The 27,375-nt window shown below is 42.2% G+C and overlaps 2 protein-coding genes across 2 annotated transcripts in view; both read right to left on the reverse strand.

Annotated features, from left to right (window-relative positions):
- Positions 1-654: 654 nt before the first annotated feature.
- LOC130285138 (polyadenylate-binding protein 1-B-like) lies at positions 655-14,068 on the reverse strand. The gene is made up of 3 exons (XM_056536395.1): positions 13,589-14,068; positions 3,197-3,223; positions 655-1,220 (listed from the first exon to the last, which is right to left on the reverse strand). The coding sequence occupies exons 1-3, from the start codon at positions 13,815-13,817 to the stop codon at positions 733-735; spliced, it is 744 nt and encodes a 247-aa protein (XP_056392370.1). The 5' UTR covers positions 13,818-14,068; the 3' UTR covers positions 655-732.
- A 5,594-nt stretch (positions 14,069-19,662) lies between these two features.
- YBEY (ybeY metalloendoribonuclease) overlaps positions 19,663-27,375 on the reverse strand; it is a 60,085-nt gene continuing 52,372 nt past the window's right edge. Inside the window, exon 8 of the mRNA XM_056536391.1 lies at positions 19,663-19,957. Within this exon, the coding sequence (XP_056392366.1) occupies positions 19,876-19,957 (82 nt within the window). The 3' untranslated portion in view covers positions 19,663-19,875. The remainder of the gene's footprint in view (positions 19,958-27,375) is intronic.

Here is a 27,375-nt window from a genome sequence, read left to right on the forward strand (position 1 = left end):
GATGTCAGCATTGACATACAATGCTTTTATATGTTGGGGCCATCGCATTAACTCAGCGCAAAATGCTTAAGCTGCTGTCGGATAGCAGTTTAAGCAGCCCAGACAGGTTCACTTACCTATCCCCACTTCTCCGTGTCCTCTTCGAGATCCTCCGGCGTCTTTTGCATCTTCTCCGGAGTCCGGGCCTCGCTTTCCAGCGTCGTTATTACGTCAGTGCGCACGCCGGGAGCAGCAGGACAGCATCGGGAGGCCCTGGGAGACCATCGGGAGCGGTGAGGACGCGGTCCGGAGCGGCGGGGACAGGTGAGTATAAATGTACTGTTACTATTGCACGAATCCCTCAACATACGATGGATTCGACAAACGAAGGGTCGTTTGGAACGAATTACCATCGTATGTTGAGGGACCACTGTATTTTAATGTTAACTGCCTTGCGATATGAAAACACAGTCTAAAATAAACCCAAACTGTAACACCATACTTTAGATCATGTAATGTTTACACTTTATTTAGAGTCATGTGATGAATAAAGTTTTACCACTATCCACCTTTTAGCAATTACTACACAAAAACTATGAAGTACTTGAAGTCTGGAAATGTACTACATAGAGGAAGGTGGACATGTTGACATGTTATAATTTTGTTTAATAAAAACTATTTATTCATCAAAATTTTGTACTTTGTACATTTGACCACACAGATTTTAATTTATCCGGACTTTGATTTATTATGTCACTTATTATGAGATTCATGATGTTTATGGTGTGTAAGAAGCCCTATAAGACCATGATGTCTGTGGTGTTCATGATGACGTTCATGGTGTCTGTGGGAATCTTGATGATGTCCATCGCGTTCATGATGTTCATGGTGCCCGTGCAGAAGTGATCCAATAATTCCATGATGCCTGCGTGAATCTTGACATGCACATGATTCGTGGTTTGCTTGGCAATTTTGGCACCTATTTGGTGAAGGATAGGAATTGGTTCTCGAGGAATAAGACCCAAAATTAGACTCAGCTGTTACATTGTATCCTTGACCAGGAGGAGCATGTGGCAAGTGACTATAAGGAGGGGGGGCAGAATCATTTTGACCATATGGTGATAAACCAGGTGGATTTTCACTGTATTGTGGAGGAAGAGAAGTAGGTTGACCATAAGATGGTGTTGACTGGACCATATCATATGGTGGAGGTGCATATTGTGGTTGTCCACTGGTCATTCCTGTAACAATATAGGAGTATGAGTATTGCTATATATCAAGAAAGTCAATGTCCACATATCATAAAATCAGTAACCTTGTTTGTGTAGTCCTCCTAAAGTTATTATGAGATCACCAACAGTTAAAACCCATTTACAACGCAACTACAAATTGAATAAATCTAAGTATTTGTAGCAATATTTGACCAGTTTAACTGCATAAGAATAAATGATAAACAATTATAGTATGGTTTATTGCTGTTAAAAATAGTTAATCTACACATGAAACTTATTATCATCAACTATTGAATTGAAACATAGTAACTGGTGTTTTTCAGACAGGTCCTTTTGAGCTGTATTACTAGTTACATTGAATATGTAAACAAAACTGTTAAAAAATGCTAAACTTATAGCTGTAAATCCATGGCTGCATAGGGCTTTTGACCTTGAATCCATACATATCTCTCATTAGTTAGTTGATCCCTCCAGCACTGATAAAGATTCACAAATCTGGGTTTGGAGCCCACTGGGCATTACTCTTGGCTGCTATATTCCAGCACAGTTCAGCACCTTCACCAGTAAGGGTCAATTTACACGGCAGAATTTCTGCACATCCGCACCAATTCCGTTTCTGCATTCATTTGAGTGGTTTCTGGCTCGTGTGGATTTTGTGTGGAATCCGCATGCAGAAATTTAGAAGTGTGACTGGGAGTGAGGAATCCCATTAAAGTCTATTGGGCTTTAATTTGAGGCGGAATCCGCAAGCGGAAATTCTGCCATGTGAATAGACCCTTGGTTGCTTGCCTCGTGTGCTAGTCACTTCCTGTACCCCCATGATTGACACCCACTAGTCTGTCTATGATATTTTGGTGCTGGAGGGCTCTAATAACTAATGTGAGGTATGTATGGATTTAGGGTCAGAAACCCTATACAACTGCCCTAACTTTAAACCCTAAAAACCTGCTGACAGGTCCCCTTTAATGTATCATTACTCAATACATTGATCTTCTCCGAAAAACTAGATCAGACAAGCCATAACTACCTGAACAGCTACTGCCTCCAACCACGCCATAGATAAGTGTGTTTGATTTAGAAAGCATTTATACTCAATAGAGGAGAGGCTGATAAGCTTCTGTTCTACAGCTTCTTATCTGCCAGCAGAACAAATGATAGTGTTGGATTTTATCACACCCTTTACTTCTTTTTCCTATACACATTAGCTTAGACTGGGTTCAAACCACGTTTTTGCAATACAGTTTTTTTTCAGGTTTTTGATAAAAAAACGGATTCCTCAAAACCTGACTAAACTGTATCAAAACGTGTGTACAAAGTTTTATCTGTATATGGTTGCATCCGGTTTTTAAGAAGAAAAACGCATACGTTTTGAACTTTTCACTCCATTATGAATAAAGTTTCCCTTGTTTGATTGAAATTCCAAGAAAAAAAACTGTGCAAAGTCAAAAACCGTATGGTAAAAACTGGATGGAACTGTACACACATACAGTTCTGTATGGTTCCCATTGACTCCCATGTTTAAAAAAAACGTATATGGGTCTATACGGTTTTTCACCTGGACCACGGTTTTCTGTCCAGAAAAAAAGTAAAAAACCATGTGGTGTGAAAAACTGAGACAACCATATGCAATATGCATACGGTTTTGAATGGAAAGTCTATGGGCACGGTTTTCTGTACAGTTGCATACGTTTTTTTTTGTTTTTTAAACCGTATCCAAAAACTGTATAGAAAATCGTGGTCTGAACCCACCCTTATCAGCAGATCCTCAACTATTATCTACTTTGTATGGACAACTATAGACCCCTGCTGGTACAATCATTTTCTGTCTTATAAAGTACAATGCAAGAAGAAAAAGTCACAAATTATTTAGTTCTGCCTAGAAAAACACTGCCAGAAAGTGGGTGTTATTAAGAAAAAAGTAATAATTATATTATATACAAATGTTATACTATTTTCTCATCCAGATATATATAAAGATCACTGACCTTGGTTTGGGTTCCACATACTGCAGTCTAAACACAAAAAAAGAGGAAAAACCTGTTAATGATATATTTTTGAAATATCTGCAGTATGTATAGTAAGGACTGGACTGAATACTGGTCATTTAAATTAATTTAGGATTAATAACAACATAACCTTTGAGCTATGACATTAGAAAGCAGGTAAAGGGAACCTGTCACCACCAGGAGTTTAATGTACAAAAAAAAAACTGCTTGTATGACACCCAGTGGAGCCCAGTACTCGCATCCCTACTTTACGATGTAGGTGTCAATGGAGGAGAGTGCAATGAAGTAGAGAGTGCTCTTGTGAGCCATAAGCATGGCCTCTTCAGAAAAAAACAAAATGTGCGTTAAGTTTGGAGGGGTGCACTGACGGCATAACAAATGGGTAAGAACTGCGTTTGTAGCGATGTGGGATAATGGAGGTGGTTTTTGCACCCTATAGATGAGTGTCTGTCCTCATTAGGGAGTAGTGAATATATCCCCCCTATAGAGCATAAGTATAGCCATAGTCAGGCAGTGGTAACAGTTGTTACTCCCACAAATTGTGTATGTGAAATTATTTAGCACCTTTCTCCTCCATGCACTTTAATCAGTGCTGTGGAATTTTTTCACCAAACACCAATTTTATATTGTTATATATGTAAATAATTTTAGTATTGTGAGAAAATAAAGACGGTATTTTTATCCAATATGGTCAGTTTGTCTCTATAATTTTCTATGGTATCCAAAGATAAGAAACTGGTTGCACAAGGCTGTATGTACTTACCTTTCCTGGTTATAACTGTGATTTCTTTGACTTCACTAAGTCAACTGTAGTGATATTTATAAGAAAATAAAGAAGCAGGGAGGGAACTATTAAGGGTGGAGATAAGACACATATGCCAGGTTTCCATTACAGCATTCGTGACATTGTTTGTTTTTGCTTGGAAATTGTGTACACATACATTCTACTAAGCTCTAATTTTTTTAAGTCTATCAGGATAACCAGAAACACTGCTACACCCTCTGTTACACTACTGCATAAAAAGTAACTTAACCCCTTAAGGACCGGGGTTTTTTTCTGTTTTTGCATTTTCGTTTTTTGCTCCTTGCCTTTAAAAAATCATAAGTCTTTCAATTTTGCACCTAAAAATCTATATAATGGCTTATTTTTTGCGCCACCAATTCTACTTTGTAATGACGTCAGTCATTTTGCCCAAAAATCTACGGTGAAACGGAAAAAAAAATCATTGTGCGACAAAATTGAAAAAAAAGCGCCGTTTTGTAACTTTTGGGGGCTTCCGTTTCTACGTAGTACATTTTTCGGTAAAAATGACACTTTATCTTTATTCTGTAGGTCCATACAATTAAAATGATACCCTATTTATATAGGTTTGATTTTGTCGTACTTCTGGAAAAAATCATAACTACATGCAGGAAAATTAATACGTTTAAAATTGTCATCTTCTGACCCCTATAACTTTTTTATTCTTCCGTGTATGGGGCGGTATGAGGGCTCATTTTTTGCGCCGTGATCTGAAGTTTTTAACGGTACCATTTTTGCATTGATAGGACTTATTGATCACTATACATTTTTAAATGATATAAAAAGTGACCAAAAATGCACTATTTTGGATTTTGGAATTTTTTTGCGCGCACGCCATTGACCGAGCGGTTTAATTAATGATATATTTTTATAATTCGGACATTTCCACACGCGGTGATACCATATATGTTTATTTTTATTTACACAGTTTTTTTTTTATTGGAAAAGGGGGGTGATTCAAACTTTTAATAGGGGAGGAGTTAAATGATCTTTATTCACTTTTTTTTTCACTTTTTTTTTGCAGTGTTATAGGTCCCATAGAGCAGGACCAAGGGCGTATCTGTACGCCCTTGGTCCTTAAGGGGTTAAATGTATGGTTAACCATATGCTGACTGAAATTAACTATACCCTAAGGTAGTCAACTAAAAATGTATGTGAAAATAGTAACTTCATAAAGCTTTAAGCACTGCTTGTCTATAGTTTGATGCACTTGTTATATCACATACTCACTGATGTAACAACTAAAAACAATATTTAAATTTATAACACAATAAAATCCAAAAATCTGTCAAGAATTCAAAACATCTATTAAAAGAAAATTGCTGTGTTTTTTACACATTTACTAACAATCAGCAAAATAGTTCTCTGTTAAAGGAAATTCCTTTCTTTTTGGAACACTGATGACATCATGAGCACAGTGCTCTCTGCTGACATCTCTGTCCATTTTAGCAACCATGCATAGCAGATGCATAGCAGATGTATGCTAAGGGCAGCATGGTGGCTCAGTGGTTAGCAAATCCCAGGACAACAATAAATAAAGTATTATTATTATAACGTCAGCAGAGAGAACTGTGCTCATGATGTCATCAGAGAGCATTCCAAAAAGAAAAGAATTTCCTCTGTAGTATTCAGCAGCTAATAAGTACAGGAAGGATTAAGATGTTTTAATAGAAGTAATTTACAAATATGTTTAACTTTCTGCCACCAGTTGATTTAAAAGAAAAAAGGTTTTCACCGGAGTACCCCTTTAACCCTTTAAGGACCAAGGGCATACAGGTACGCCTTTGCTCCCTGGTACTTAAGGACCAAGGGCGTACCTGTACGCCCGTGGGAATTTCGGTCCCCGCTGCGCGCCGGGCGGGGACCGGGCCGGGGGGACTGCTGGTATCAGCAGGCACCCCGCGCAAATTACCCCCCCATGTCGGCGATCGCCGCAAATCGCAAGTGAATTAACACTTGCTATTTGTGGCTATTCCGGGTCATACGGGTCTATAGTGACCCGGAAAATAAAGGGGATGGCGGATGTCCTAGACACCCATTATCCCCTTGAAGCAATAGGAGTGAGGTGGCAGGGGTGCCACCCCTCCTATCTCTGCTATTGGTGGTCTAGACGCGACCACCAATAGCAGATCGGGGGCAGGGGGGTTTACTTTCGGTTTCCCCGTTCTGCCCACCCACAATAGGCGGGGCAGGACGGGGAAACCGACAGGGACCGGTGCCGAAGATCCACTTACCCATCGGCGACGGCAGCGGGCGACGATCGGCGGCAGCGGGCGACGATCGGCGGAAGAAGAGGACGGCGACGCAGCTCCCTGGATCCGACGGAAGCCGGTGAGTTACTTAGCAACATCTGGAGGGCTACAGTCTGAGACCACTATAGTGGTCTCTAAACTTTAACCCTCCAGATGTTGCAAAACTACAACTCCCAGCATGCCCAGAGAGCTGTTTATGCATCCTGGGAGTTGCAGTTTTGCAACAGCTGGAGGTCTACAGTTTGAGACCACTGCACAGTGATCTCTATACTGTGCACCTCCAGATCTTGCTAAACTACAACTGATAGCATGCCCACACAGCAGTTTGCTGTCTGGGCATGCTGGGAGTTGTAGTTTTGCCACATCTGGAGGTCCACAGTTTGGAGACCACTGTGCAGTGGTCTCTAAACTATAGCTCTCCAGATGTTGCAAAACTGCAACTCCCAGCATGCCTAAACAGCAAACAGCTGTCTCTGTATGCTGGGAGTTGTAGTTGTGTACCTCCAGCTGTTGCATAACTACATCTCCCAGCATGCCTTTCGGCGATCAGTACATGCTGGGAGTTGAAGTTATGCAACAGCTGAAAAGGATGCAAGTTACCACAACATTTTACCACTATGTTAAAGTAGAATATGTCACGAAAAAACAATCTCGGAATTAGAATGATAACTAAAAGCATTCCAGAGTTATTAATGTTTAAAGTGACAGTGGTCAGATGTGCAAAAAACGCTCTAGTCCTAAGGTGTAAAATGGCCTGGTCCTTAAGGGGGTTAAACCTCACCCAATGGCAGCATTTAAAACCAAAGATTATTTTGATAGTATAGTTCACTGTTGATTGAACCCAACCTTTGCTAAAAGTTCAATCCAGCACAAACTTGAACTTTTGGCGGTTTCGAACAAATCTGCCAAAACACCCACATGGCAGAAAGGAGAAGGAGGAAGAATCACATTATCTCAGTATGGCCCACAATGCCTTGCAAACAGTTCTCCCAGCCAGTCAGGAGACAGTATGAGGGTGATGTGAGAGCCACTATTAAAGCTTCAACAACCATACAGGAACCTAAACCTATCAGGAACAATATTGCAGACTAGATAACAAGGAAAATGGACCTTCCCAAGAAACTTCTCTAAATAGATCAATCCAGGTCACATATGCTTAAAACTAGAACCCAGACCAGAATCAAAACGAGTCATATATGTTCCACTAATAGAATCTTGTTTTAGGCTTATGTGACCAGGACTGGTCAGTTGAAAGAAGGGCTCTGGAAAGGTCAGTTTTCATAGGTATCTAGCCTGCAATATTGTTCCTGATTCAAGTTACCAAGTTTTTGATATGAGTACAAGAAGGACCACAAGCCAGCTGACCTATCTTTAGAGGTGTTATGACCCATCTTTGGAGGTGTTATACCCTTAGTGCAACACCATCTGGTGAAGATTACCTCTATTACCTCACTTGTATTATGGGCTTTCCTTGGTACGCACCATGTGTTTTTTCTTTTTTCTTTCTGCTAATAGATATGCCTATAACATTTCTTACTGTTTCAAACTGGCCAATCCCATTAGTTTATTGTAGGCCAAACCAGCCAAATTTAGCTGAATTAGCCAACCATCTAATGTTTTTAGGCAACTCTCAGCTCTCTCCTAACGGCAGATGTTGGGAAGCAAAGGGTCGGGCATGTTGGATTTCACTATGCCTGGGACTTTAGTTTTTTAGGTAGATAAGCTATCACTAAAAGAGTCCAGCAGTGGGTTTTTCCTTCTCCCAGAACACATGCACACTGCTTTGAGTATGTGGGAATGGAGGAGATGAAAACCAATGAAAAGTACTGGAACCAGGCTTAAATGAGACTATACAACAAACCAAGGATAAGCAGCAAGCAACCGAAAGACTCCCAATAAAGCCAATGTCAGCTTGACTGTTCGACAAAATAACACAATAAAAAAATGACTATTAAGGTTGCTGTTTTGATTGCAGACAGGGGAATACTGCTTTGGACCAATGGGCTAAAATTCTAGAGCCAGAAGTTGTTGTTGAGGTCTCAAGAGTTGAAAGCTGTATGAGTTACTTGCAAATGTTTCCAGGATTGCTTGTACCAGGACTGGCTATTACATTGACTTATACAAAATATCCTGCAAATGGACTTTGCACTGATGTGGGAGCCAACCTGCAATGTTTCTTCAAGTCTTTTTTTGGAATCTACGACCCCAGGAACTACTCATCAGTACATCTACACTCCAAGGATTAACTTGTTCAATACCATCTGTCAATACAGGTACTGCTGTTGCAACTGTTTAAGATATGTGCCTCAACTATGTGGATGAACTTACCCATTAGGCTGCAACAAGCTTAAGTCCATTTATTTCGGTTTCCAAATGCACAAGTAACATCAAGGGCCTTCTGGTTACCACCAGCCAGGACATTGATATTTGGGAGGTGCCCCAGTATACATAGATAGACATCTACTGTGCAACCCCTCTACTTTATGATCTGTTAATAATCTGTGATAATTATTCGGGAATATTAGAGTCCAACTGTCCACTCCAGTCACCCATGACATCTGTGGCATCCCAACTCTTAAAACTCACTGGTGGCAGCAGATCCTGACTTCAGGAGTAGGGATTGGCATGTGGAATTGCCTGCTCACCTGCTGAGTGGCCAGGAGTGCTGCGTAGAAGGTATTGACTTGTTCAGACTAGCATTGGCGGGGGAAGCAAGAAGGGTAAGCATTTTTTTCTTCTATATGACAGCTGCCTGTGCACAATAACATACAACTTTTTCCCTGAATACCTCTTTAACCCCTTAACGACCACGGACATGGTGGGCACCGGGCTGCCTAGGGCTAGGTGCCACGGACTGTGTGGTCTATGGTAGGAGGTTAGGAAGGGGTTAAGGTGAGCCCCATTACAGGTATGGGAGGGAGATTGGTCCCGATAGGCAGATGGATAGCCAATGAGGAGACCGGATGGTGGCAGAGAGGGTGGGCTTGCTGGTTATTTAAGGAGGGGATCCCCCCCTCCCACTTCCTCTTACCGGTCCAATTTTTCTCTGGTTGTTAATTCTTTGCTACGGTGCTTATTTGTAACCCCCTGTTATAAAAAAATAAAAAAATAAAAAAAAATATATATATATATATATATATATATATATAATTAAAAAAAAAATTATTAAGAGACGTTGTTTGTAATTTCTGTCTGCATGTATTATTCTTTTGTGTTTGTGAAGTCACAGCGGGCGGTACAGGAGATATGAGATCGGAATAAGAAAAGGTGGAAGGCTTTTATGCCCGTCGGCTTAGGCCGGCGGCTGGCTGGTTGCTTCCTCTTGGTAGTCAACCTATGGAGGTTGATAGTTAAAGTTATTTCTGGTTAAAAGGTTAAAGGAATAAAGCTGTGGCCGACCCCCACGTCCACTAAAAGATATCAGTTGTCCGTGTGGTTATTTAAGATATATAAGGCTAATGGGTTGAACAGGAGTAAGGGGAGCGGTGTAGTACACACAGTCTAAATGTACATCCTGGTTTGGCAGTACATTTACGTCCTGTATATGACGCGTCATACACGGCAGGTTCTGGCTGCTACCTGCTGGCAATGGCCGACATCGCACAGATGTCCGCCATTAATGTCCGCCATAAACCCCTCAGATGCCATGATCAGTATCTATTTTAACATACATCTGCATGTTAAAATAGATGATCGGATCGCCCGCAGCGCTGCCGGGGCGATCAGGTGATCTTTAATGGTGGACGGAGGTCCCCTCACCTGCCTCTGTCCGTCTACCGGCATCTCCTGCTCTGGTCTGAGATCGAGCAGACCTGAGCTGGAGATAGCCGATAATACTGATCAGTGCTATGTCCTGTGCACAGCACTGAACAGTATTAGCAATCAAATGATTGCTATAAATAGCCCCCTATGGGGACATAAAAAGAGTAAAAAAAAAAAAAAAGATGAAAAATTTAACAAAAAAAAGGTAAAAAAAAAAAGTGAAAAATACCCTCCCCCAATAAAAATGAAAATTGTCAGTTTTTCCCACTTTACCCCCAAAAAGCATAAACATTTTTTTTTATACACATATTTGGCATCACTGCGTGCGTTAATGTCCGAACTATCAAAATATTATGTTAATGATCCCGTACGGTGAACGGCGTAAATGTAAAAAATTCTTCTAAATAGTTTTTTTTATACACAATGATCTTAAAGTTTTATATATACAAATGTGGTAGCGATAAAAAGTACAGATGACGGTGCAAAAAATGAGCCCTCATATCGCCCTATATGCGGAAAAATGAAAAAGTTATAGGTGGTCAAAATAGGGTAATTTTAGATTACTGATTTTGTACAAAAAAGTTTAGATTTTTTTAAGCAGTACAAAAATATAAAAGTATCTAGCCATGGGTATCATATTGACCAACAGAATAAAGAACACGTCAACCGTAAATTGTACAGTGTGAAAACAAAACCCTCCAAAATGTGCAAAATTGTGATTTTCATTTAAATTTCTTCCCTAAAAAAGAGAAGCCTACTGAAGCCGACATTTACGCAAATATGTATTAATTTTTTTATTTTTTTTTACAATTTATGGGGGTAATATGGGGAAAAAAAAGGACATTTTACATTTTTATTGGGGGAGGGGATTTTCACACATTTTTTACTTTATTTTTTTTATTTTTTATACTTTTATTTTTACACTTTAATAGTCTCCATAGGGGACTATTTATAGCAATCCTTTGATTGCTAATACTGTTCAGTGCTATGAATAGGACATAGCACTGATCAGTATTATCGGTCATCTTCTGCTCTGGTCTGCTCGATCTCATACCAGAGCAGAAGACCCTTGAAAGGTGGTGGAGGCAGGTGAGGGGACCTCCGTGTGCCGTTCTGGATGATCGTATCGCCGCGGCAGCGCTACGGGCGATCCAATCATCCATATTTCTGACCACACTCCCGCAGATGCCGTGATCTGATCACGGCATCTGAGGGGTTAATGGCATTACCGGTATTGATCACGGCATCTGAGGGGTTAATCGCATTACGGCCATTACCGGTGGGTCCTTGGCTACGATCAGCAGCCGGAACAAGCCGCACACGATCCAAGCATCGCTCCGATGCTCGCAGTCATGTACAGGACGTAAATATATGTTCTTGTGTGCCAAGTACCGCCGCACCAGGATGTAAATTTATGTCCTTGGTCGTTAAGGGGTTAAAGCGTAGCTGTCAGATCCCACAAAAAAAATGTATATGTTATTCAGCACCTAATCCTGACCATGTACATATAATTTTTAAGCATTTAACACCTATATTTATTATAAAAATACCCCTTAAATTAGCTCACAGTGTTAAAAATTCTCTATGGGAAAGGGGGCGTGTCCCTCTTTGTGGTGGTAGAAGGTGATTGGTGTGTCTGCTCAGCAGCCTTGTCCATAAGTCATCCCTTGCTTATGGCTCATGGACAAGCCTGAGGCTGCTGCAGGACTGGTTAGTGTCCCAGTAGGTACGGGGACCCCTAATGGTGGGATTTTCAGGAGCCATTTTCTTTATTAAATATTAAACAAAAATGTAACAACCATACTACAAAAGGTCTTTAATTTTCATCAGTAAGGCTGGGTTCACACTACGTTTTCCCCCATACGGGAGCGCATACGGCAGGGGGTAGCTAAAACCTCGCGCTCCCGTATGTCACCGTATGCGCTCCCGTATGTCATTCATTTCAATGAGCCGGCCGGAGTGAAACGTTCGGTCCGGTCGGCTCATTTTTGCGCCGTATGCGCTTTTACAACCGGACCTAAAACCGTGGTTGACCACAGTTTTAGGTCCGGTTGTAAAAGCGCATACGGCGCAAAAATGAGCCGACCAGACCGAACGTTTCACTCCGGCCGGCTCATTGAAATGAATGACATACGGGAGCGCATACGGTGACATACGGGAGCGCGAGGTTTTAGCTACCCCCTGCCGTATGTGCTCCCGTATGGGGGAAAACGTAGTGTGAACCCAGCCTAACAAGATATAAAAAGCTGTGAAGGCCTCAGTAAAGATTATTCTATTTGGACTGTGTATATTTCCCTTAGCAACACCAAAGTGCTATTAACATAATGAGAGACTGTATTACTGTTATTAAAGCTAACAAAAGGGAACTGTGACCAAGTCTCAAGAATCCAACTTTCAAGGGGTACTCCGCTGCTCAGCGTTTGGTACAAACTGTTCCGAACGCTGGAGCTGGGAGTTTGTGACATCATAGCCCCGCCCCCTTGTGCTGTCACGCCCCGCTCCCTCAATGCAAGCCTATGGGAGGGGGCGTGGCAGCTGTCACGCTCCCTCCCGTAGACTTGCATTGAGGGGGGCGGGAGTGATGTCATGAGGGAGGGGCTATGAAGTCACAAGCTCCCGGCGCCGCCTTCAGCGCTCATAACAGTTTGTTCCAAACGCTAAGCAGCGGAGTACCCCTTTAAGACCTTTGCGTTCTGCTCACCCCTGCTGCTCTTCCGCAACTTTAAAGGGGTACTCCCGTGGAAACCTTTTTTTTTTTTTTTTTTTTTTTTTTTTTAAATCAACTGGATGCCAGAAAGTTAAACAGATTTGTAAATCACTTCTATAAAAAAAATCTTAATCCTTCACCTTTTTAGGGGCTGTATACTAAAGAGAAATAAAAAAAAAGAAATTCATTTCCTCTGCTCTCTGCTGATCTCTGCTATCCATTTTAGGAACTGTCCAGAGCCGGAGAAAATCCCCATAGCAAACATATGCTGCTCTGGACAGTTCCTAAAATGGACAGAGATGTCAGCAGAGAGCACTGTGGTCATGACATCAGAGGAAATGCATTTCTTTTTTGTTCATATAAGAAGTAGCACGGCACTGCGGTATTGGTGGAAATAAACGTGTTGGATATGCGTTGGTGTAGCTAGGTGCTGCTGGTGGTGCTCTGACACAATGAGATATTCATATATTCCAAGAGAAGAGAAAGAAATCGGCAACTCACCATTCAGCTGGTATGTTCTTCTTTTATTGAAGCATACTCACATAAAAGTAACAAAGGGAGAGGGTGGTGGGGGGATAGTGATATGCGACCGAGCTCCTGTTTCGCACACTAAGTGTGCTTCCTCCGGCCAACCGATTTCTTTCTCTTCTCTTGGCATTTCTTTTTTGGATTTCGCTTTAGTATACAGCCCCTAAAAAGTACTGGAAGGATTAAGATTTTTTTAATAGAAGTGATTTACAAATCTGTTTAACTTTCTAGCACCAGTTGATTTAAAAAAATAAAAAAAAGTTTGCCACGGGAGTACCCCTTTAAGAAAAGAGCCTACTGTGGCTGTCACGCATACGCACGTCTGTCTTGTCCATGCCCGGCCCTGCCCCACCCCCAGATGCTCAAGGTCAAGAACAACAGAGTCTCCGGCAGGGCCTGTGAGGTGAAGAAAATCTCAATGCAGAGAGGAAGGGAGATAAAGAGCTTGCACCGATGTCTCCCCTTCCTCTGCCAGTGAAGTGACAACTCCTCTGATTGATGAAGGAAGTTCTCCTCTAGAGCGCAGCTCAGCTGCTGCACCAAGCACATGGAGCCTGCACAGCTTAACCCTCCCCTGGCTGGACTGTAGTGTTGTGTACGTACAGTACTTACACTGTCACTAATGTCCTGCCACTAAGGGTGCATGCACACCATGTTTTCAGGCTGCCGGATCTGGCTGGGGGAGGGTAAAACCTTGTGCTCCTGTACCCCAGCTGGATCAGCGCTGAAATCCATTGACTTTAATGAGCCGACAGGAGTCACCGTTTGACTCCGGTCGGCTCATTCCTGCCCCGATTCTGGTTTTGTGACCGGACCTAAAACCATAGTATAAACGGTGACTACGGTCGGGTGATTAAAGTCAATGGATTTCAGTGTTGGTCCGGCTTTTCGACTCCCCCAGCTGGATCCGGCAGACATAGCCTGAAAATGTGGTGTGCATGCACCCTAAGTCATCATATGGGGGGGGGGGGGGCAGTATACCTGTGTAATGGATGAGGTAAAATGTCTCCACCTGTGGCTGCTTAACACAATGACTGCTGGCAATATTTATTTCTGTAAAAGCCAGCAACCTTTGTGTTTAACACATGGGTATTTTAGTTTTTCAGGACAGGACTGGAGCATTTCAGAGCATAAATACTGTCATTTAGGATAAAAACCACCAGTGTGTTCTGTCTGTGCAGCCTGTCCCCCTACAAGTTTAACCCTTGGGGGCGGGCAGCACAGATAAATAGACCACACTGGACTGGAAATAACACTGCAGTATTTATCCTATGTGTTTACCTATCACTCTGCAGCTGTATAACTAAGGGACATTCACACGTTTGGATTTTTCTGCAAATTATATGCAGCAGATTTCGCTACCCATTGACTAACAAAATCAGCTGCAAAAAATGTGAAGGTGAACATTCCCTTATAATGCAGAATGAGGGCTTGTACAAAGAGTATATATATATATATATATATATATATATATATATATATATATATTGTGACAAACCGTCTTGGGGATTAGCTCTGGGATCGTCCTGGTCACTTGCCACTGGACACGTTCCTCACAATAAGACCACAGTTCCGCATACAAGTCTTGCTCCTCGCCAGCTTTATTTCCACAGGTTGCAGGTAAAACAAAACATAAAAAGGAACAAAATAAAGTCCTAGACCGTCTGGTCACTGACTACACATATCAGCATGCCCTGACTACGAACTGGTGAGCTACCCTCAGCCAGTTAAACATGTGTCTCCTGCAACCTGTTACTCACAGTTCACACCACTTCTTGGACCACTCGCAGCGCCTTCTGCGTGTTACCTAAACAGGGCCCGTGTGTCTCCCCCCTCTAACAGCCAGCATACTGTTTCCCAGGGAGAGCCCCAACTATTCTGTTTCCTTTCCTTTTAAACACACTTTCCCTTCCTGATACCTCATCAATCAGGCCACAGGTGGAGCATTCTCCAGAGTTAGCAAGGGAAATACACCCTTTTCTTGCCACACTGCCACAATATATATATATATATATATATATATATATATATATATATATATATATATGATGACGGGGCCGGTGATCGTGACGTCACAGCTCCGCCCCCATGTGACGTCACGCTCCGCCCCTCAATGCAACTCTATGGCAGGGGGCGAGACAGCTGTCTCGCCCCCTGCAATAGACTTACATTGAGGGGCGGAGCGTGACGTCACATGGGGGCGGAGCTGTGACGTCACGATACTCCGGCCCCGTGATCAGCAGTCATCAGACCCGGAGCGATGTTCGCTCTGGGGCCTGATGAGAGCTGGGTGCTGTGTGCGAGTTCGCGGGGGTCCCCAGCGGCGGGACCCCGCACGATCAGGCAACTTATCCCCTATCCTTTAGATAGGGGGATAAGTTGTCAGCACGGTAGAACCCCTTTAATAATTTGTCCAGTCTGCAGTGGATGGTACGCTACTGAGTGCATGTGTTTATATGATCACAGTATTCACTGACAGTACAGTCTTAATATGGACTTATAGCATATTGATCATTTTTACTCAGTCGCAGTTTGGTGGTGCGATATGGTAGTATTGTTTAGTTCTGGTATGGTAGTGTAATTCAGTCACAGTATCGTGGTATTGTTCAGTTCTGGTATGGTAGTGTTATTCAGTCGTAGTTTGGTGGTATTGTTCAGTTCTGGTATGGTAGTGTAATTCAGTCACAGTATGGTGGTATTGTTCACTTTTGGTATGGTAGTGTTATTCAGTCACGCTACGGTGGTATTGTTCAGTTTTGGTATGGTAGTGTTATTCAGTCACGCTATGGTGGTATTGTTCAGTTTTGGTATGGTAGTGTTATTCAGTCACGCTATGGTGACTGAATTACACCCCCTGCACTAATCTGCTAGCATATGTGTAAACCGAAAATTTTGTGTAGTACCCACAGCCCTGGCTGGCCAATGTTACATATAACCTGTAATGTGATGTCACTGTTCTTAACATTGTACTGTGACATCACTGTGTATATTAACCCTGAATTGGGACATCACTGACTGTATATCAACCCTGTACTGTGTCATCCCTGTGTACATTAACCCTGTACTGTGATATCATTGTGCATATTAGCCCTGTATTGTGACTCACAGAACAGGATTAATACACATAGGAATGCCACAATACAGGGATAATACATAGTGACATCACAGCAGAGGGTTAATACACATAGGGATGTCACAGTACAGGGATATTATATACAGTGATGTCACAGTACAGGGATATTATATACAGTGATGTCACAGTACAGAGATAATACGCAGTGATATCACAGAACAGGGATAATATATACAGTGATATCACAGTACAGATATGATATACAGTGATGACAAAGTACAGGAATAATATACACAGTTATGTCACAGTACAGGAATAATACACACAGTGATGTCACAGTACAGGGATAATATACACAGTGATGTCACAGTACAGGGATAATACACACAGTGATGTCACAGTACAGGGATAATACACACAGTGATGTCACAGTACAGGGATAACAAACACAGTGATGTCACAGTACAGGGATAATACACACAGTGATGTCACAGTACAGGGATAATATACACAGTGATGTCACAGTACAGGGATAATACACACAGTGATGTCACAGTATAGGGGTAACACACACAGTGATGTCACAGTACAAGGGTAACACACACAGTGATGTCACAGTACAGGGATAATATACACAGTGATGTCACAGTACAGGGATATTATATACAGTGATGTCACAGTACAGGGATATTATATACAGTGATGTCACAGTACAGAGATAATACGCAGTGATATCACAGAACAGGGATAATATATACAGTGATATCACAGTACAGATATGATATACAGTGATGACAAAGTACAGGAATAATATACACAGTTATGTCACAGTACAGGAATAATACACACAGTGATGTCACAGTACAGGGATAATATACACAGTGATGTCACAGTACAGGGATAATACACACAGTGATGTCACAGTACAGGGATAATACACACAGTGATGTCACAGTACAGGGATAACAAACACAGTGATGTCACAGTACAGGGATAATACACACAGTGATGTCACAGTACAGGGATAATATACACAGTGATGTCACAGTACAGGGATAATACACACAGTGATGTCACAGTATAGGGGTAACACACACAGTGATGTCACAGTACAAGGGTAACACACACAGTGATGTCACAGTACAGGGATAATATACACAGTGATGTCACAGTACAGGGATAATACACACAGTGATGTCACAGTACAGGGATGATACACAGTGATGTCACAGTACAGGAGTAACACACACAATGATGTCACAGTACGTAGGGCAATACAAATGGGGAGTTTGTAAAGAGGTGGAGATGGTACTATAGAAAAGAATCTAACATGTTTGTCTGGCAGGTTCTGCAGAGACAAGTCTTGGCCAGGGGAAGTCATCATGGCGGATAAAGAAGAAAAGTGGAAGTGAATGATCAGAGAAGACGTCTCCTGTGTGATGCTAGATGTAACTAATCACTTGGTCTGATGGTCTGAAGATCCTGTGTACAGCTGGTATCTACCACTATATGGTCACTGTATGTGGGAATATTGGTGTGTCTATAGTGAATTTTTTACAGTAACAGTATTGTGGTGTTGGTAATATTGGTCTCAGTATACAGGATTTGGTCTGTAATAGTATGATGGTAATATGTATGGTGATAATATTCCTCCTTGTATACTGGTAGTATTGGTGAATGAAGTCTTGGTGTACTGTACAGAATTTGTCATGAGGCTCACAGGACACTAGATACCCCTCTGATCTTATAGCTTCCCCTTTGCCACTTGAGATTGGAGCTGTCGTGACAGTGCAACCATCTCACAACAGATTGGACCACCATGTGAAGTCAGCAGAAAATTACGCAGTGCCTCATGTTCGAGTTTCACCTAAGGCCTCACAAAGACTAGAGCCGCCTCTAATGGGTACAACCAAGGAAACCTCACCATAGTTTACTCCGCAGTCAAGGACTTATTACTATGTGTAGTGCCCTCTTTACCAATATTGCCCAGGTCCACACAGGGACGTACAGAGTTTTACAGCCACAAAGCAACTGTGACCACACTAGAGATTTTACAGCAGGACCACTTTGCAATGACACCTTTCATTTTACCATTTCTATTGGATTTTTATGTGATCCAATAGAAAAAATATGTATGTGCCTTCATATGAAATTGAGGCAGATGAGTATCATAGACTTTTAAAGGAGATATCCAGTACTGAAAAACTTATCCCCTATCCTAAGGATAGGGGATACGTTTCAGATCGCGGTGGGTCCGACCGCTAGGGCCCCCCGCGATCTCCTGTACAGGGCCCCGGCAGCCCACGGGAAGGGGGCGTGTTGACCACCGCACAAAGCGGCAGGCGACACTCCCCCTCAATACAACTTTATGGCAGAGCCGGAGCGCTGCATTCAGCAATCTCCGGCTCTGCCATAGAGATGTATAGAGGGGGCGTGTCGGACGCCGCTTTGTGCGATGGTCGACACCCGCTATCTGGCCCCGTACAGGAGATGGCGGGGGGCCCAGCGGTCGGACTCCCTGAGATCTGAAACTTATCCCCTATCCTTAGGATAGGGGATACCTTTTTCAGCACTGGACTACTCCTTTAATGGTGTTTTAGTAAAACATCATACAACTCTGCCTTAAAGGGGTACTCCGGTGGAAAAAAATTCAAATTAGTTGGTGCTAGAAAGTTAAACAGATTTGTAAATTACTTCTATTAAAAAATCTTAATTCTTCCATACATAGGAAGTTGAGTTTTTCTTTTCTATCTGACCACAGTGCTCTCTGCTGACACCTCTGTCTATGTCAGGAACTGTTTGGAACAGGAGAGGTTTGCTATGGGGATTTGCTCCTACTCTAGACAGTTCCTCACATGGACAGAGGTGGCAGCAGAAAGAACTGTGGTCAGACTGAAAAGAACAACTCAACTTCCTCTGTAGTATATAACAGCTGATGAGTACTGGAAAGATTAAGACTTAGTAATAGAAGTAATTTACAAATATGTTTAACTTTCCGGAACCGGTTGATCAGGTGATATTAAAAAAATGTTTTTCACTGTAGTACCCCTTTAACAAAGCTCTTGGGTTTTACCTAGGGGGTGTTAAACAGGAGTTCAATGGGAATACGTGTCTTGTGCCCCCTAGTGGCAGCAGGAATTGCAAAAATTAACTCTGTTACTTATCAGCTACTATTTCTAGTGGAGATCAGGATAATCTGATGGTTCATAGTTAGCTCTACAGTCTTTTATTCTGGCACCAACTAACAAAGCTATAGTAAAATGAATGAAAAGTAAATTATATTATGTAACAAATTATCTTTTATACAATGTCATAATAAACAAAATGAAAGATTATAGGCTTTATTGACCAAATACACAGTAAATAATCACACCAGTTGTATGTAAATACACTATAGGGACAGTAATTGACACAACAAAAATTCTGTGCAGCAACACCGCAATAGAAAGATTCAGTATTGTATTCAGTATTTTATTTTTCATTTTATATCATATTGTGGCATATATGGGATGTATACGTTATATATTTGATGGATCAAATACTAAATATCATCCTGAAGTTATATTCATGCTGAAACCATTTAGTCCGAGTCAGAACTGCTAGATGAACTTCCATGCTGTAATAAGAAAAAGAGGATGTTTATTTTACTATTACAGTAACAATCAGTTATCACATTAGGCAAGATATACACATGTACTATGAAGCTGTATATACTCTAGGTTTCTTCATATGGTACCTCATCTTTATAGAACATGGCACATATATATTGAAATCCAGTGCTAAGAGACCAAAACGGTGGCATTTTTTGTTATGCCATCAAGAATGAAACCAATGTCATTTTAGAAAATATAGCAACTGTGACATCTGCTACTTTTCTTGTATGAAATATATGGCTGCTTCACCAGACAGATAATTTCTTCAGGAGACCGGGGAAGTACTGTAAGCCCTGCACTGTGTATTGCCTACTAGACTTGTGCACAAGAAAAATTTTCGTTTAGTTTAGTTTTTTCGTTTTGGATAAAATTTTCGGTTCGGTAACATTTTCGGTTTTGATTTTTCAGATACATTCGGTATTCGGGTGTTCGGTTTGATTTTTCGGATACATTCGGTATTCAGGTTTTAATTTACTTTCGGATACATTTGGTATTCGGCTACATTCGGGTTAATCTTTTTTAAGCAGGGGACCATTATCGGGAGCGTGTGTGTGCAGGAAAAGAGGGCAGCCGCAGAGATCGGAACATTGGAAGACAGGTAAGATAATATAATTTGATGTGATTTATTATTAATACATAATATAATGTTGAATGAATGAATGAGTGAATGAATGAATGAATGAATGAATGAATGCTGTATGAATGATTGATGTGTCTGATCGATATGTTTGATTATCGGGTGATTTATGTATAACATGTCATGTCACTTGCGCTAACACTGTTACTGTTACCAGGGTGCCTCCAGCTAACACTGTTACTGTTACCAGTAACTGTTACCAGTTACTGTTACCAGGGTGCAAAACTACAACACCCACCCAAACTGCAAAACTACAACACCCACCCAGCATGCCCTGACAGCCAAAGGCTGTCTGGGCATGCTGGGAGACGCAGTTTTGCAACAACTGGAGGCACACTTTGGCAAACATGAGCAAAGCTTTTTAATTCATTTTCAAATTCTGCTCGATTTTTTCAGAAATGTGTTAGTAGGTCAATGAAATGCATAGTAATTGCCGTGGGAACATTTTTCATTCATAAAACCGCAGACTTAATTGGATAATTGCCGTGTAGAACGTTGGGACCCCAAAAGTTCTAAAAGGCAATTATCCAATTAAGTCAGCGGTTTTATGAATAAAAAATGTTCCCCCGGCAATTACTATGCATTTCATTGACCTATACTAACCCAGTTCAGAAAAGAGTGAGGGATATTTAAAAATGAAAGTGGTTAGAATATAGCGCATTTGCCAACCACCCAGGGTGTCTCCAGCTGTTGCAAAACTGCAACTCCCAGCATGCCCAGACAGCCTTTGGCTGTCAGGGCATGCTGGGTGGGTGTTGTAGTTTTGCAACAGCTGGAGGCACCCTGGTAACAGTAACAGAAACAGTGTGTAGCGCAACAGTGTTAGCGCAAGGACCAATAAAAAAATTTGAATGAATTATTTACTTTCGTTTACGGATAACAAATGCATTCGGTAAATAACGAATGTATGCGTTATTTTTCTATTCGTATTATCTTGGCTATTCGGGAATGTTCAAAATATGTTTTCGTGCATTCGGATCCGAATGCCCGAAAACGGTAAAATTCGGTAAATTAGACATTCGTGCCAAAACGAATTGCACAAGTCTATTGCCTACCATCCAGCTTTCCAAGCCTTTTGAAAAGGGTGGTAAAGCAGCCATATTGGAGTTCTTTAGGAGACGCAGCCATTCAGCTTTTCCAGTCTTCTGAAGCCCCAGCAGTAATAGGCTGGTCCTCTTCCCAGCACTCCTTACTGTAGCATCGCTGCCATGCCCACACCCTTCCCCCACACTAATGCCTCCCCCACTCCTCTTATATCAGACCACAATAAATCTTCTTTCCAACGACCACCCCATCCCATCTCCATGCACCTTATCTGCACCTGCCTGCCAGACAGTTAAATCATACTATACCATGACGTTGGTCCAGCAGCAGGATGTTTACAACTCCCGGGCAATCACTGAAGCCTGAGAGTAATGCGTTTAGAAGTCCTGTAGACTTGCATGGGACTTCCATTACAGTCATGGTAAAGTATGATTCAACTGTATATATCCTAATATGCATTCTATTTTACTCATTATGGTATTTGTAGTACATACACTGATTTACTAAGAGTGGAGTGAAGTTTTCTTTGAGAGTTTTTTTCCCAACAGATATTTTTCCACAGTATTTACAAATTTTTCCCTACATTTTGCTTTTTTCACACATGCTCTAATCTGTGGGGTTTTCCGCAGCTCAAATCCACCACACCTTAGTAAATATGTTGGGTTTTCTGAAAATGTCAGGGAAACGCCCCCTTTTTCTAGATGGACACGCCCCTTTTTCAGGCTCTTTCAGTTAAATGGAGAGTTGGTCTTCATTTTCTTTTTTTTTTATTCTGGTGCAAATTCTGGCGCAGACAGAATTTCTGGCGCACAACCCAACAAAACATGTCGTGTTTGCAATAGTAAATCAGGGCTAATATGTGTGTATATATGTGTAAGATACCATAATGAGTAAGGTAGAATGCATATTAGGAGCTTTTGGAATGGTTTAGAAACCTGCAATTACACAATGGGACACAAGTGCCATTTTAAACTTTACAAAGGAAGGACAGGTTGCAAAACAAGATTTACATTTGCATAAGTATTTTGTAAGTATCTATAAATATATATAAAATATATGTTACTCTACTTATTCTAGTGAATTTATTTAAAATTAAAATGTGACCCAGAGCATTCTACAGTGATCCCTCAATAGTGATGTCGCGAACATAAAATGTTCGGTTCGCAAATGTTCGCGAACCGGGCGAACCGCCATTGACTTCAATGGGCAGATGAATTTTAAAACCCACAGGGACTCTTTCTGGCCACAATAGTGATTTAAAAGTTGTTTCAAGGGGACTAATACCTGGACTGTGGCGTGCTGGAGGGGGATCCATGGCAAAACTCCCATTACATAGTTGATGCAGAGTCTGATTTTAACCCATAAAGGGCATAAATCACCTATTATTCCTAAATTTTTTGGAATAACGTGCTTCTGCCCCCTTTAGGCAGCACATAGAGCCCCCCTTTAGGCATCACATAGTTAGATCCCCCCTTTAGGCAGCACCAGTGGCGTTGCGACCCGGGTGCGGGCGGTGCGGCCTGCACGGGGTGACACCAACCAAATGAGGTGACACCAAGACGCTCTGCAGCACCCACCCCACCCCCTCCCCAGCTACACCGACGACACCCCCACCTGCGCTGTGTGGTGCCCTGGCAGTAGCACCCTCATCATCCACCAGCAACACCCCCCCCCCCCCCCCCAGCAGTAGCACCTCCATCAGCAGATCCTTATGGTGGATGATGGCGGTGCTCCTGCCAGGAGGATGATCCTGCCAATGGATGATGGGGGTGATACTGCCAGGGGGGATGGCCAGTAGCACCCTCATCATCCTCCAGCAACACCCCCCAGTAGTAGCACCCCCATCATCCACTAGCAACATCACCAATACCCCCCTCCCATGGTAATAGCATCAGCTAACGGATGTTGAGGGGTGTTACTGCGGTTGTGGTATTATATTCAGAGGGTGCACTGTATGGCAACGTTATATTGAGAGGGCGCAGTTTGTGGTAGTATTATATTCAGAGGGCGCAGTGGGTGGTAGTATTATATTCAGAGGGTACAGTGTGTGGCGGTATTATATTCAGGGGTACAGTATGTGGCAGATTTATATTCAGAGTGTACAGTATGTGTTGGTATTATATTCAGAATGTACAGTGTGTGGTAGTATTATATTCAGTGGGTATGGTGTATGGAAGGTTTATAATCAAAGAGTATAGTGTATAGTAGTATTATATTTAGAGGATGAAGTGTCTGGCAGGTTTATAATAATACTTGTTTTCATATAGAGGATGAGAATGCGCTGACATAGTGAGGAGACGTCTGGGCGTCATATTCTGCAGAGAGAAGTTTTAGCTGGAACAAGTCCTGGCGGTATGTACCATCTGAATTAGATAAGGGAAGACTATAGAGAAGACGTCACTTGTAGTCACTGTACATTGTGTCATTGTACATTCTCCTCTCTATGTCCTATCAGAGCTGTAGTCGCTTGTCAGTTCTACAGTTATGGTGAGTGAAACTACAACTCCCAGCATAACCCCACCACTGCTCAAAGGGGTACTCTACTGGAAAAAAAAAATTAATCAACTGGTGCTACAAAGTTAAACAGATTTGTAAATTACTTCTATTTAAAAATCTTAATCCTTCTAGTACTTATTAGCTGCTGTATAAGCGATTCACAAGAAGTTCTTTTCTTTTTTAATTTATTTTCTGTCTGACCACAGTGCTCTATGCTGACACCTCTGTCCATGTCAAGAACTGTCCATAGTAGGAGCAAATCCCCATAGCAAACCTATCCTGCTCTTGACAGTTCCTGACATGGACAGAGGTGTCAGCAAATAGCACTGTGGTCAGACTGGAAAGAACTACACAACTTCCTGTGAAGCATACACCAGCTTATAAGTACTGTAAGGATTAAGATTTTAAATAGAAGTAATTAAAAAAATCTGTTTAACTTTCTGGCACAAGTTGATATAAAAGAAAATGTTTTCCAGTGGAGTACCCCTTTAAGTAATTCTGGGAGCTGTATATTTAAATGGTGAAAACTTCTTTAACACTTTCCTATTCTGTGGCAACTGGTATATCTGATTATTATACTGGAATTTGTCACAATGCCCTACAACAGTGGTTTCTATCACAACAGGCTAAAAACTTACTGGGCGGAGGGGGTAGGTATGGGGGTGACACCATTTTCTACCGCACCAAGTGACACCAACCCTAGCAACGCCACTGGGCAGCACATAGATTCCCCCATATTAGGCAGCACATAGTTAGAGTCCCCCTTTAGGCAGCACAAAGGTAGAGCCTCCCTTTAGGCAGCACATAGTTAGATCCCCCTTTAGGCATCACATAGTTAGATCCCCCCTTTAGGCAGCACATAGATTCCCTCATGTTAGGCAGCACATAGTTAGAGCCCCCCTTTAGGCAGCACATAGAGCCCCCCTTTAGGCAGCACATAGATTCCCCCATATTAGGCAGCACATAGTTAGAGTCCCCCTTTAGGCAGCACAAAGGTAGAGCCTCCCTTTAGGCAGCACATAGAGCCCCCTTTAGGCAGCACATAGTTAGATCCCCCTTTAGGCATCACATAGTTAGATCCCCCCTTTAGGCAGCACATAGATTCCCTCATGTTAGGCAGCACATAGTTAGAGCCCCCTTTAGGCAGCACATAGAGCCCCCATTTAGGCAGCACATAGATTCCCCCATATTAGGCAACACATAGTTAGAGCCTCCCTTTAGGCAGCATATAGAGCCCCCTTTAGGCAGCACATATTTAGATCCCCCCTTTAGGCAGCACATAGATTCGCCCATATTAGGCAGCACATAGTTAGAGCCCCCCTTTAGGTAGCACTTGTTTTATTTCACAGCCAAAAAAGGTATTTTTTTTAATTATTTGAACAACTGTCACACCAAATGTGATTTGCACTAGTGTGACAATGAGCAAAACAGGTTGCCAGCGGAGTTCCCCTTTTAAGCAGAGGTCCCCAACCAGGGTGCCTCCAGCAGTTGCAAGACACACGGACTGAACTTATAGCCCTTTTAATACTGTAGTTAGTTGCTTGAAGGAAATTAAGTTTTACACCGGAGTACCCCTTTTAACCAGTGGTTCACTCCCAACCAGGGTGCCTCCAGCTGTTGCAAGACACACAGACTAATATTTGAGCCCTAAAAAGGGCTTTTTTGGGTGCTGTCCTTAAAGCAGATGTTACACTAGTGCTTTAGGAGTAAAGTGGACCCTGAATATACCACCTAGCAGCAACCTAGCTATCGCTTTCCCTATTACAGCAGGAGCAGCTTCTCTGTCCCTCCACTTTCTAAGCCTGCAGCATGCTGAATGAAGGTAAAATGGTGTCCGTGCAGGAGGTAGGAGGGTCTGGAAGGGAGGGACTGCTGCTGATTGGCTGTAATGTGTCTGCTGACTCTGACTCACAGGGTCAAAGTTTACCGCAATGTTAAAGTATAGGGGGCAAATCAAACTTCACATATGTTCGCCTGGCGATGCGAACGCTAACATGCTAAGTTCGCCGGGAACTGTTCGCCGGCGAACAATTCGCAACATCTCTATCCCTCAACTTACAATGGCTTCAATAAACAATAGTTTCAGCATACAATGGTCTTTTCTGGACCATTGTATTTAGAAATCAGACTCAACATGCAATGTTACAGACAGTCCAGATCTGCAAAACATGTCAGTGGCTGGAACAATTAACCAATTAGAATGGGCATTTTACTGGTAAAACTCCTGTATTACTGAAGTGCATGCACTGACTGGCTGTCTGGTAGCGCCCCCTACAGTACAGGGAGGTATTACATGTTCTGTACTACTCTTTACCTGTGCCACAGTTAGCTGCTCCTTTGGACACCAGGTGAGAGCGGCTCCATGTAACTTTTGTAGGATATTGGGGGAGATTTATCAAAACCTGTGCAGAGGAAAAGTTATCTAGTTGCCCATAGCAACCAATCAGATGGCTTCTTTCATTTTTAAAGAGATCTCTGAAAAATGAAAGAAGTGATCTGATTGGTTGCTATGGACAATTGGGCAACTTTTCCTCTGCACAATTTTTGATAAATCTCCCCCAGTGTGTGTCCTGTACAGTACCCTGAAGAAGCTCCTGTCCCCTACATAGACAGTGATTTACAGCTCCCAGCAGCTCTTTCTTACTTTTATATGTAAGGACTTACTTTAGCTGTATTAGGGTACGTTCACACAAGCGGACCCACAGCGTATGTTACGCTGCAGATCCGCTGCTGAAGGACCCCTGCATGGTGGCTTTACATGCGCAATACACCGCTACGAGCAGACACACTGCATGTGCGAGTTGCAGCGCGCATGCGCAGTATACGTGCACATCGCGGCAGCTCTCAGCCTAGCTCATTGAGCAGGAGGAGCAGCCGCAATGTGTGCGAGTACACCGCGTATGTACGGCAACTCGCACATTGCAGTGTGTCTGCTCATAGCGGCGTATTGCCGCTCCAAGCAGGCACATGTAAAGCCACCATGCAGCGGTCCTTCAGCGGCGGATCTGCAGCGTAAAATATGCTGTGGGTCCGCTCGTGTGAATGTACCCTAAGTTATCTACTTATTTTAGTTTAACCCCCTTAAGGACCCAGGGTTTTTTCGTTTTTGCACTTTCGTTTTTTTCCTCATAATTCTTTCAATTTTCCACCTAAAAATCCATATGATGGCTTCTTTTTGTGCCACCAATTCTACTTTGTAATTAC

Source organism: Hyla sarda, chromosome 8 (genome assembly GCF_029499605.1).
Source record: "Hyla sarda isolate aHylSar1 chromosome 8, aHylSar1.hap1, whole genome shotgun sequence".
In the NCBI taxonomy this organism is placed as follows: domain Eukaryota; kingdom Metazoa; phylum Chordata; class Amphibia; order Anura; family Hylidae; genus Hyla; species Hyla sarda.

Coding starts and splice junctions, on each gene's coding strand:
- LOC130285138 (XM_056536395.1), bottom strand. CDS start 13,817: ATGTGCTTGGTGCAGCAGCTGAGCTGCGCTCTAGAGGAGAACTTCCTT. Junction 3,224..13,588: donor CGGGCATGGACAAGACAGAC/GTGCGTATGCGT, acceptor TTTTGTGTTTAG/ACTGCAGTATGTGGAACCCA. Junction 1,221..3,196: donor TATGTGGAACCCAAACCAAG/GTCAGTGATCTT, acceptor ATATTGTTACAG/GAATGACCAGTGGACAACCA.